Source organism: Haemaphysalis longicornis, unplaced genomic scaffold, assembly GCF_048455015.1.
Source record: "Haemaphysalis longicornis isolate Haplotype H1 unplaced genomic scaffold, Haemaphysalis longicornis Haplotype H1 scaffold_1, whole genome shotgun sequence".
Lineage (NCBI taxonomy): Eukaryota > Metazoa > Arthropoda > Arachnida > Ixodida > Ixodidae > Haemaphysalis > Haemaphysalis longicornis.
In genome coordinates, this window is record NW_027526203.1 from 258,082,794 (window position 1) to 258,095,528 (window position 12,735).

At 47.1% G+C, this 12,735-nt stretch overlaps 1 protein-coding gene across 1 annotated transcript in view; it reads left to right on the forward strand.

The window, feature by feature from the left end:
• Window positions 1-12,735, forward strand: part of LOC144144810 (O-acyltransferase like protein-like) — a 125,914-nt gene that overhangs the window by 104,402 nt on the left and 8,777 nt on the right. The window contains exons 11-14 of the mRNA XM_077676320.1: window positions 1,880-1,999; window positions 3,388-3,508; window positions 6,725-6,908; window positions 8,554-8,696. Of these exons, the coding sequence (XP_077532446.1) occupies window positions 1,880-1,999; window positions 3,388-3,508; window positions 6,725-6,908; window positions 8,554-8,696 (568 nt within the window). The remainder of the gene's footprint in view (window positions 1-1,879; window positions 2,000-3,387; window positions 3,509-6,724; window positions 6,909-8,553; window positions 8,697-12,735) is intronic.

The window sequence follows — 12,735 nt, forward strand, 5'->3', positions numbered from 1 at the left end:
ATCTTGATCTCTTTTTTAAAACGTAACCGTAAATCTTTTAAAGTTTAGATTGTGTTCAGTTTTAATAAAATATAAGTATTTCGTAGGCGTTTGTCTGCTTACCACAACATATTTTTGTTTGCGGTGTTCGTCGTGTGTAGTGTTCAAAGCTGTAGTGTGTACCTCCTTACAGGCTCTCAGCTGCTAGCAGATTTCCCGCCCTCGTAAGCAAAAAGAAAAAAAACGGCGGAGAATATAACGCCGCGTTTTAAGGCCTAGATAGAAATCCTACTTTTTCTCTTAATTAACTTGCCTGGCGTCACCATTTGGAATGAAGCAGACCGCAAAACTTTCGTCAGCTACCACGAGATGCTTGGAGCCATGCACAAACCGCCTGAATGTCCATGGGACCACTAGACCTCCTGGCGTGCCATGAGACTGTCCGGGCGTGACACACGCACTGCAGGGTGTCTAGGGCTACTAATATGGCAGTGTTGTTAGTATTAGGGTTATTACACGTAAAATGGCCCACAGAGCTAGAAATTAACTGCAGCAATAGTGAAGGGTGGACTAGTTGGCATGGCCTCATAATCTAAATAGCGTGATCAGGCGACGGCACAGGCAAATGCACGGGACGGGCGCTGACTTAGAACTGGAACGCTTATTAACGAAATTACATAGATTCAGCAATCCCGCCAGCGAAGGCGCATCAGCGTCACAACACACATTCGCCCCATGCACTCCGCTCACGCCGTGCGGAGTGCATGGCACGGAAAGACGCGCGCCGGCGATACACCCTCTCCTACCCCGGCGCGCGCTCTGATTGAATGCGCTCTTACCCGGATAATCCCGGTGAGAGTAGGGCGCCCTCTGGCGGTATGTTCGGGAACCTGCCCGGGAACCTGCCCCTGCATGACACCACCGAACAGACGACAAGGATCGACTTAGAACAGCTCCGCCCTTAAAAAGCAAGGCAGGGCGCGTCGACGGAAGTTGAAGTTCGTGAAAATGAACTGGTAGTAGTCATAGGCAAGTGAAAATACACTTGCCTACCTTGACCGGAACGTGTAAATTTGAGTGGGTACATGTTTGTAATGATCTAATGCACCAACCTGCGCGAGGGGTTGTCGAATATATGTCATCTCATTAGTAAACGTTCGAGTTGTCAGTCAGCGTTCGTCCCCTGTCTCTGCCTCTGCCCTTGCCTGTTCACGCTATTAATATTATAAAGCCATGCCAACTAGGCCAGCCATCACTATTGCTGCAGTTAATTTATAGTTCTATGGGTTTCTTTAGGTATTCTAACCGTTATCCTAATAACCCTGCCATCCCGAGGTCAGTGGTCGTCGTTTGCGTGCTTCGCGCCAGGACACTGGCGGATCATGCGAAAAGGTCGAGTTGCTCCATCGACATTCAGGATGTTTGTGGATTGCCCCAACCGTCCCGTGACCACTCGAGAGTTTTGTCGTCTACTTTCCTTCTCTACCACTTTGTTGCAAAAACACGGGGAGTTTAGAAGTACGGGCCTTCGCAACCAAAGCACAAGCGAAAGAGCTAGCCTGATCTCACCAGAACAGCAATAAATTGCTCAATAATTTTCATAGCTTGGGGATGGCAGTGCTTCGCCTGCAAGACGAAGTTATGTGGCCACACTAAAGTACACTCCTTCTCCACATCGGAAAGGTTTCTTGATTGATAAAGCGTTATGCAAGCGTTCCCGATTGCCCCAGAGGATGGCTATGCCATGTGGATGATGTCTCTGAAAGCTTGCCTTGAAGAAGCAACAAATTAATGCAGTGCCGTAGACATATTTGACTGAGTAGCTCATTTTCACACAATGGAGCTAACCATGCATTCCTAACCATGACTCGATTTTTTTTCTTCCTCTGATTCATGTCAGTTGGCCCGCAGTTGGGTTGAGCATCACCTTCTTGCTTCTGCTTGCCGGAAGCATAGTGTCTGGAGTTATCACGTTCTTGTTGAAGCTGCCGCCAGGGCTGATATTCTACCCAGACCTCGAGTACGTATACATCAACTGCATTATTGGCATGTATTTCCAAATACGCGATTGGTTGCTGTGCTCCGCTCTCTTTTTTCATATCCATTGATCTTGGTGCAGTTCTTCGAAGTTGCCTAACTGGGCCATAGTTTTCAGGTTCACTTCGACTATCTGGGGTCGAATAATCTCAAACGACTGCCGCCATTTTAAAGACACCCGGAGTTGTCATGCAAATGCATGTATTTCCTTGGTTAGAGAGTCGCATGGAGGGGCGGGAAACTGGAAATCACACGGGACCACCTGGACCAAGACCTGAAGCGACGCACAGAGCAACGCTTACTGGGCGCGTCGCTTCAGTCCATGGTCCAAATGGTCCTGCTCGGGATGCCCCGTATGACTTCCACAGCTCTCCCCCACCACCACAACGTGACTGCCGAACCCAAGAATACATGCATTTGAATTCCAACGACGAGTGGTTTCAAAATGATGGCAGTCGTTTGAGAGAATTCGGCCCCTGCCCCCGCCTTAAAACCTCAGAATTCTATAAATCCTACAGCCTACGTGCAAAAGTATTATGAAACCAGAGTGCAAAAAAAAAAAACTGTACAAAGTGGGGTGAGCGGCCTTTTAGGCAAAGAGGCTGCTTTCAGTTGACAAAACCCGCGTGCGTGCGAATGTCAAGAGTCTACAGACTACGTATCGTGCGGCGCACCCAGTCTTTCATTTGGGAAACATTTTGAGGTGATGCATGTATTGTTGCGTTACATGAATACTATGCGACTACTCAAAATGGCCTTCCAAGAAAACCGTTCAAATTAACATGTGTTGATTTTTTAAGTGTATGGACCCTAGACTGAAGCTTTAATGAGATGCGCAGAATAATGGGATCGGTATTGTTATAAATTGGACCTGCAAAACGTTTGTAGAACCCTGGGCAGAAATGCGGGACGGCTTTGCGCTGGTCAGTGCACACCGCAGTCCCATAACACAAGAAAAACGCTTTGTACCCTATACCCGCAAAGCAGTATACGATCACGACGAGAATGGAACTCGAGTGCACTAGGGAAACAGGGACCGCTGTGCCGCCACTACCAGAGGGCCAAACAGCCGGAGAGCCTAGAGAAATTTATCCTTGAGCTTCTCTTCTCAGCAATTGTTAGTAGGAGTGTAAAAGACGGCAGCGGAAGATGGGGGGCTGCAATAATGATTCGGCTATTGTGATTGCTTCGCTGAAACAGTTGATAGTTGCGGTTCCTTGACAGCTTCATTGCCTGAGGCTTGCTTTGGAACGTAGAGCACAAAATTTGAATTTTTGGTAGTATTATTGCCTTATTTTCTAGCGAAATGGATATAAGCGAAGGCCTCATTTGCCTATATATTGCTTTTTTTTCGTCTACAATGCGCTCTAGCACTGTGTCTGACCTGGTGACCTACGTGTACCACAAGCCTTATAACCACATAGGCCCTTACTGCGTCGGCGTATTCCTTGGATACATCATTGTCAAGCATCGTACCGTCAAAGTGAAACCGGTAAGAAAAAAGAAAGAAATGTGTGTGTGTGTGAGGGGGGGGGGGGGGTAAAATTTTAAAAAGAAATACGCAAGTGTGTTCCTCCGCAATGCACCTGAGTCACCAATCTCTGCTTCTGAGAAAGCAAACCTACCCGATGAGGACGCCCGCCATAAGTTTGGCATGAAAATGGGATCTCTGTCGTTCCATCTCGCAGAGCAAAACGTCATGACCGCGTTGAGCAATGTAACAGTGCATATCACATTTTTCAGCCCAATTTTACGCTGCGCTTTTTCATTGGTCTGTTTCGTTCCCATTTTGTGGAAATTATTGGTCATCAAGGTGCACTGGAGTGAATATGTTGCACGTTGCCTTTAAAGCACCCCTACAACACCTCCTATGGAATGTTTCACTCTTTCCTTCGTGCCTGGATGTATGGAAGCTATAGCGACAATCCTTCACACCCTGGGGGACTCTGCTAAGCTGTCGCCAGCACACAGCGGCACAGCGTGCCTTTCTCGTCGCAACAGACACCTTTTGCATACTCTGCTTTCCTTTTGTTGCGATTTTCTTTGATATGGCTGTCGAATGCGTTGAGGGCTGTCGCTCGAGGTAGAAATACTATTTAACCGGCACCCAAACGGGGATTCGTCCGTGTTTCGAACAGCTCGTTTCCTTAATTAAAGCGTGCGTCAAAAACATTTGGCTGCATCTCGTTAATGTCACTGTCTCCTGTCAATGAAAATTGACAGGAGACAGTGAAATTAAGTCAAAATTCTTGGCCTTATAACCTAGCGAGACCTGTGAACTTGATTGAATTAAAGATGAGATATCAAATTAACCGACAACGCATTAATGATAATCGACGGTATTTAGCGAAGGTAACTGTACAATATTCTTTAATTATTTGATTAGCGTCACTCAAACCTATTTCTAGTGCGAGCCACATTTCCTTTTATTCAGCCTTATTTTTTTTTATTTATTTCAGCTTAAGATACGCCCAGCCTGCGTATCGATGACAGAGGAGGAGGAAGTGTGAAGCATTTAAATACAAGAAAACTTGTCAAAGTGCCCGCTATTACTCAAGCAGCTCGCGACGTGCGGCACGTGCAGCACGTGCAGCCCCGTGCAGTACCTGTGTTGTCACAGATTTACACTTAAGATTAGTGGGAAAAAAGAGAGAGAGAGAGAACGAGCAATAGGCAAAAAGACTACGCAGCTGATTTTTCGTTTTTGTCTTTGATGGAAGTGTGATCAGCTTTTCTGATAACTCGGGTTGAAATACGTTAACCTGATTACATAAATTACTGTGATTATACGGGAACGTGTGAATGTACTTAATGTGTCTATGAGTGACTTATAACTCCGATGAAGATGTGAACCAACCGTTACCGAGTGGCAGCGGGATGAGTCTACAAGAGCTCTTTTGAGGCCGATGTTTGTGTCGTGCAACAGCGGATGTCATCTCAATATTTACTGCCCAGAGCACATTTTCAGTGCACCAAATACACGCATTTTGAGACGATGTTTATCAAGTGATGCTTACAAAGAGCCTGGAAAGAGCCTTTTCACTCACCCAACCAAATAAATCTGAAATATCTTTCAAAGAAAGTGGCACACTTCGATGCCCCATCGCCCATTAAACGAGCGTCCCGAAGCGTACGCAGACGTTCCGACCAAATCTCGTCTAAGGTTGAGCCAACTCTCTCTTGAGGGATGAAGCCATGACCTCCGGTTATTTTATTGTGCGTGGCGTGGGCTCTGGGCTCGTGGAGCACGTTCCTAGGACTATGAAGGCGCCAGTAACCGGTATTGTCGGTGTCGAAGCGGTGACGCCGTTTTGAAGTAGCAGCTCAGAATTACATCTGAGCTTAACTGTCATTGTTTTGTCCCTGCCGGATAATACTTCTGCGAACTCGTTGCTACGTGCATCAGCAACGATGAGGCATTTGATAGCGTCGCCAAAATATCATCTAAGAATCCGTTCCTTGTCTTCCAGCCATTAGTTTATAAGACCAGTGCACGGTTGCATGGTCGTTCGATTCATGCCCCGTATGTGGGCGTTTTCTAATAGTTTTGTTCGTGTATGAGCGCATTGCTACCGTACGTCTCCCTTCATTCACGACAGTTTTCTTGTCTCCCTTTTGTACATGATGATCGACATAGCATAAGTGCCGGTTTAGAGTGCGCTGTTCAAAGAGCGCCACTGGTCCAAGTCGGTAGCGCTCTATATGGCAGCGGTGTGTGCCCGCATGCGTAATTCGTACGAAGGGACTCTGTTAGTGCGAAAGCACTAGTTGCCTGGCAAACTAAATTTCGCCTTTGTTTGTATTAAGCATCTCCTGAGTTGAATTAACGTCTGAAGTTGGTCCAGTCGGTCCATAATTATCGACGGCAAAACAGCTCCAAAAACGAGGGCTAACAACGGAGAGTACACTACACGAGCGCTGACCGGGCAGGGCATTTCGCTATAAAATATAAACACTCTTCCCAGTGCTTCTTCTCTGAGCTAGAGAAAGTGAAAAGAAATGCTTCTGGGTCCGGCATCGATTCAGGTCCTGTGCGAATTCAATGCCTTTCTAAGTATGCTACGCCGGCTGGCTAGTTCTCTACGAGCAAAGCGTTGGGCTGGATGTCTCCGATCTCCTGGCTGATTAACGCACCAGAGAGTGCGTTAATCTCTCTCTCTCTCTCTCTCTCTCTCTCTCTCTCTCTCTCTCTCTCTCTCTCTCTCTCTCTCTCTCTTCAGCACACGCTGCTACATACCCTACCTGCTCGCCAGGTGCGCAACGACGCCTCTCTCACGAATGTGGGAAACGAATACGGAAAGTGAATGGTTATTATAGCCTGAAATGTCCAAAGAAGAAAATCATCCCGCCGGACCTGTGACCTCACGGTACACATCCACGTGGGATATTGAAGAAAAATGCATACCCGATATCTGTTTCGTCATCTGTATTTATGCCCATACCCACGTATGGCCATATGGCACATGCCCACGGTCAAAGGCGTTTAATTATCCACGTGTGTAACAACAACAATGCTGTGCCGAACTTGGTGCAGGGAAGTGGCTAATCGTCTAAGAAAATGAGCTTTCGCTCGGTATTCCATGGTTTGATGGAGCCAAACCGACTGTAATTTTACACTATGGTGCTTAAGGAGGGTGCCCCCACTCTGCATTGTTAACGACAAGCGGTGTGGGCTTTTCTCTTTTGCCTCCTGTTGTGCGCTGCGCAGTTGACGCAGGTGGTGGGCTGGTGCGCCTCCTTTTCTGTGGGCGTGGCCGTGCTGTGGGCGGCATACCGTTGGAACGCCGAGCTGCCCAGCCCTCCGGTGGCCGCACTGTACGCCGCCACGCACCGGGTCGCCTGGTGCATCGCGCTCGCCTGGCTCACCTTCGCCTGTGTTGCGGGACAAGGAGGTGGGTCCCGCAACACCTTGTGGCTCCCGCAACAAGGAGGTGGTGGCCTATGCCACCAAGCCCTCCCATCACTCACTCATTTAAGATTACTCTTCTCTCACTGGTTGCGTTACCAGGGCTGAACACTTACAGCGTTACACGGCTTACAATACAGGGCTTACAGTATATGTAGATGCCCTTCTGGCCTAATATACTTTTTGTTGTTAGACCAGTGGCTGCCCCTGTTTGCTGTTCACTCTGTCTTTGCTTTGTTTTTTTCGCGCAGGTTGCACTCGATAGCGTAATTCCAACTCGTCCAAGTTTCAATACCGCCCCAATATTAGACCTAACTAAGGAAACATGTATTTGGCTCTATTCTACAGCAAAATAGTCTCTAATCACAGTCATTTGCCGAAATTGATCTGTTCGCCTCAATGATTGGTGTTCTGGGTGTCTTGGGGTGAATGAGGCTCACAGAAAGGGTGCCTTAGAGCATTCTATGCGAGTTTATTAACCTTATATGGGCCATCACCATCCAGCCGCATCCTGACAGCTTCCCTTGTAGGATTGGGACCCGAACCGAGCGAACATCTGCGTGCAAAACAGAAAAGTGAAGTTTCTGGCCAGGCTTGGGAGGGCACATAACACCGAGCTTTATTCTCTCGGACTAGTTATCGTTTCATCCTGTTCAGAAATGATGAGTGGGTGCAAATTGTGAGACAAAATATTGCCACAAATTCTTGCTACCAGGTATCATGAGACTAACGGCGCTATGCCTCTACACCTCATAAACAAGGTATAAAAACACGTGTTTGAGAGCCAGATGTGACATCGGTTAGTCTAGTGCCCTGCACTATGGGGCTCTTCAAATCCCAGGTGGGGGGTCGGCATGGGAGATCGCATTTTAAAGGAGAGAAGTGTTTTGCTATCGCATAGCGAAAGCATTTTGTGTATCCCTTAGAGCGCACGTGCGTGCGCCAGTACGTCTGAAATGCTTTTGTAGGCCGACTTATTCAGATCGGCACGTCCGGCTAAATCTTAACACGGTTGGGCGGTGGCGCGGAAACGTTAGGGGTGTTTAGCGTGCATTGTTCACAACAAAGTGATGCAATCTTATCCGCACGCTGAGACGACGAATGCACGCGAGAGAAGAGTTTTCGCGAGTGTTCTTGCACCAATTCCTTTCCCTTAACGAGAGAGACGTCGAAGGTTGCTAACGTGGACAAAAAAAAATGTGGACAATTAAGAAGTAAAGTCTGGGACACGACGTAAGATTGAATAGCTTCGCAGTTGAGCCGAGGGCTGAAGAATGTAATCTTGTGCTCTGGCGTATTTCGTGTGCGGGAACGAAAACCACGCACATAAAAGCGCACGCGCATTTAGGCAGCAGAATCGGAACGTTGCGCGCCGTGTACGAATGAGACTAATTCGTTCGTTTATTCATTTCGAAATACACTGTTCAACGGGACGCAGAATAAAGTCGCCTATAACGCGGGCCATTGTTCTCCAGATTAACTGTTCGGTCTGACCTTAGCCTTACTGGACACTACCAAACCCTCTTGCCGACAAACAGTTTCGAAATTTGCGACATAAAAGAAAAATGAACCCGAGTTGGGACAACGAGGGCTTTAATAGAGCCTGCGGCCGTGTTACGCTTATGGTGCAGGCTTCCTGGAGTCGTTGCTGTCCTGGTCACCATTCAATGCTCTGGGCAATCTGGCCTACATGGCATACCTGGTGCACCCGCTGGTCATTCTCTACCACTCCAGCAGGACGAGGGACCTCATCTACTACAGTCAGTACGAGAAGGTACGTACGCGTGCTCTCCTTCGAAGCATCAATCTGGGCCTCTAGTCCATACTTGACTTGTGCCCGCATATGGAAGTACATAAATCGTGGGAAAGCTTAACACCACGCTCAAATGGAAGTCATGCACGTTTGCAGGCTACCTCCTCCATACTACAGCGAGTCTTAAATCCTGAAATGGAAACTTCATTTTGTACTATTAGTGCGCACAAATAAAGTATCTTCCCCGTTGCCGTTTAAAATACAAGAACACGTAAAGAAATGGGGGTACACTCACCCGATGATGTCCTGAGTGGCCAGCGAAGCTGACTACTCCATGTATTTTATTATATGCGTATTGTTTATGATCCATGATAAATATATAAGGTTATCTCTATTTTTTTACGAGTGTGTTGACCTGGGCGCTGCCCAAACTATTGCGAGAAAAAAAAAACACTATTCTTTCTAATTTACGCTGAATCGTTTTTTTTTTTGTTCTAGTTAGGTTAAAGAAGCTTGGAAGGGCTGCAGACAAACATGGCTCTGTTACTGTTCGTTTCACAACGATTTTTCCGAGCCTCGATTCTGCTGGAATGGCATAAAAAACGGCGGGTTCACGTTACTTTTATTACAAGCTTTGACTGATATTTATGATACGAACTCATAAAGAACTCCCGGTTTCAACACTGGGGCATTGTGCAACTTGTTTCAGGGTAATTTCTGTAGAAGACGAGTTAAAGCCGTTTTATGGAACCATACCTCTCCCGTAGAAGCGCATCTATAGAAAGCAGACGAGAATTTCTCAAAGTTTTCACACACACTGGAGTAACTCATTAAAACAACAAGCAAAATTCATCACTATGACAGAATCGTCTTAGCGGTCAACTGTACTATGATTGGAAACCCCGATATCAGTACAAATACGAAATGAGCTTTGCGGGAAAGCCGATTTCTTACGATAGCAAGGAAGTGGGCTTAGCCGCAAAGCGGCTTTTGTCCATGGACAGGATCACAAAACCTCTCGGCGATGGTGACACTAGCAGGTTCGCCGTAGTGTTCAGAAGATACTATGAGCCCACAGTACCTACTACGGATGATATACTCCTGTTGCAATCAACTCTCGAAATGCTGATGTCCAAAACATATAATTTTTCAGAACATCCACTTGGTCCAAAAATAAAGTTGACGCTATAGGTAGCTGAAATGTTATAGAACCTTCCGACCTAACCTGGACAGGCCCCCACGTTTTGCTTATTACTCCACGTACCACGACGGAAAATTCATAGTACGAAGAAATCGCAGAAAAGTTAACAAGCCACCCTGTCGAGTTTTTACATCGAGCTTGTTGAACAGTCTCCCGCAGCAGAGCGCGCGCGCAGTGTACTGTGGGCAGCACAGCTCAAGCGACAACGGCTGGCAGGAGCGGCGCCGGTGAGGGCGGAGAAGAGTCAGCATGGCAGTGGCACACACGGGCCGCGCGTTACTTGGAAATGGGCAGGCCAAGCGTCGTAAAGCCGGTAAAAGGCTTGTCTATAACACAGCTTTCGTACTCTCAGCCCTATCCTGCCCCGCCGGAGCGAGATTTGAATAAAACTACTGCGGAATTCTGAAGTTTTAGCCCTTCGCTTTTTCCTCCGACATGTTTGGAACGAGTATGTTTGGGCAGTTTTCGGATGTAGCTGGCTGAAGTTGAAATCGCTGTTATAGACAAGCATTTTACCGTGTACGTACTCCCGCAAAGCTTACGGTCAGCGACTCCCCCATCAGGAAAGGCGACGAGACCGTCTACGCCATGCCGATGCTGCCGCCCGTTACAGCTTCTGTACGGAGTGAATTGGCGTATTTTTTTTTTTGTATAATAATAAAGGGCCATGCCGACAAAATGCAAGTTTGGTTCATCAGAAACACTGCTTTGACCCGATAACAATGATGCCAAATTTATAGCGAACTTCTAAAAAATAGTGGAAATATTAAAGAAAACATGTGAAACAGTGGCGACTCCATAGCTACTTTCCGACAACTTTTCTATGACATAACAGAATATTGTTTGTGCAGTCGGCGGCCGGTGAACTACTAACCTATCGCTACGACACATGACTGGACGATCGTAGTGGGCTTCTAGTTCCGCTCGATCGCATCACTTCAATGGTGGAGTACAGTTAACACACTGAAAATCGTGATTGTGTTTTAAGTGCTCGCCTATATGACGTCACTCCTGTCCATAACACATCGCTGTAGCGCGAAATCTGAAAATGTTTCAATAATTCTAGCATTTTTTGGTTAAAAGGACGTCTTTCGGGCTGAAATTGAGCTGAGTGAGGTATTAACGCTGAGTTTTTTTTTTTTACGATGTAGTATTTTGCATTCATGGACCCTTTAATGTTTCCGACAATTTGATAGAGGTGTGGCTCCATGTATACATTGTTCATGATTAGCATAAATTCTTTGTAGAAACCGTTGTTACGCGAAGAAAAAATACGGGGCCGAATACCTTAGAGCACTGCACGGGCCCCGAATGACACAAAAACCCGGGCTCGGTCGGGCCAGCGGGACGGGCTAGCCGCCCATAGCTTTTATCGGCGGGTCCGGGCCGGGCCTGGGCTGGAATTGGCAGGCCCATAGCCGCTAAGATTTCATACGTGAATGTAGAAAAGAACATTAAGAATAATGTTCTCAGTTTACTTCCACGCGTTTCTTGATGCTAGGTCTGATAGTCACTGTACTCTTTTTTTAATGGCCTTTCATGTACTGCGTTAAGATGCTACATTTTGGGGTATGACATACCAAAGATACGATTTAAAAGAACGCCGTAACGGGGAAGGAATTAATTCAGACAACCCGGAGTTCTGCATGTCTATGTACCGTGTACATAGACAACCCTATGTCTATGTACACGTGTTTTACAGGTGTATCACGCTTCCCCGCGCGCAGAGGCCCTGTCGGCAAAAAAGCCCCGCGGCGTGAGCCCGGTGTCTTTCATGCATGCCCCGCGAACGATAACCCCGCGCCATAATCTCCGCGGATTAAAAGCCTCAGAGCCACTTTCCCCGAATAATTCTTCCGTGGGGATGCGAAGAAACGTAATTTTTCGGTGCCTAAAGGTTTTAGAAACAGTAAGATAATGTTCGTCGACCATCTCAAGAAAACGGTAGATAGAGAAAAAATTGGCCGCGTATCTGCTACTTTCGTTGCAAATGTCGTCAAAAGACGATAGTCTTTGTAGACATTTGCCAAGGAAATGCCCCCCTTTGATTTCCCGCTCACCTATCATGCTGTTCCTGTACCGCCGCGCTCATTCCAAGGTAAACACACTAAAGGTTTGCGCAAGGCGATTTGAATTTACCGCGTTCCACTGCTACAGGCCGGGTTCCTCGATGCCAGCGCTGCTGTACGGCGGAGACGCGCGTGAATGGAGGCGGCCGACTAGAAGGTTTATAGAGCCGCGTGGCCATGCTCCACGTGCGTTCCAAGCAGAACGTGGAACCTAGTTAGTGGAACCTTTCGTTGCTGTTGCCGCGTGATTTTTCATATGCCGCCAGGAGGCGGCGGTTTTCTGCAGTAGATGTAGAATATCATTTGCTATCGAAAAACCAAGCATCCATGAATTTTTTATTAAAGGAACACTGTAAATATCCGTTGTGTACTAATTTCCTGTCGTATATTTGCGCAACGTCGTGTTCTTGTTCAACAAAGTTGACAAGTATGAACATATAAACCGGGCTTAGACGTTTACATGTGGCTGTGAGTATATAAGACTATTGCGCAATATCAATTTTTACTTTGGCCGGGTGGCTGAATCGAGTCACAGACAGACAGACAGACATTCAGACAGACATACAGACAGACCGAAATTTCTGGGTTTAAGTAGCCCAACAAAGACTATCGTCTTTAAAAGGAACGAATACAGAGTTTAGAAGGCAAGAAAGCTGTCTTCCAGACCGCATAAATGGCGTGCTTATTGAAACTTGAAGTCTCCCCTTCACCCTCCTGCCCCCCCCCCCCCCCCCCCCCCCCCCCCCCCCCTTCGCTCCCGTAATAGCGCTGAGATGGCACACCTCCCAAC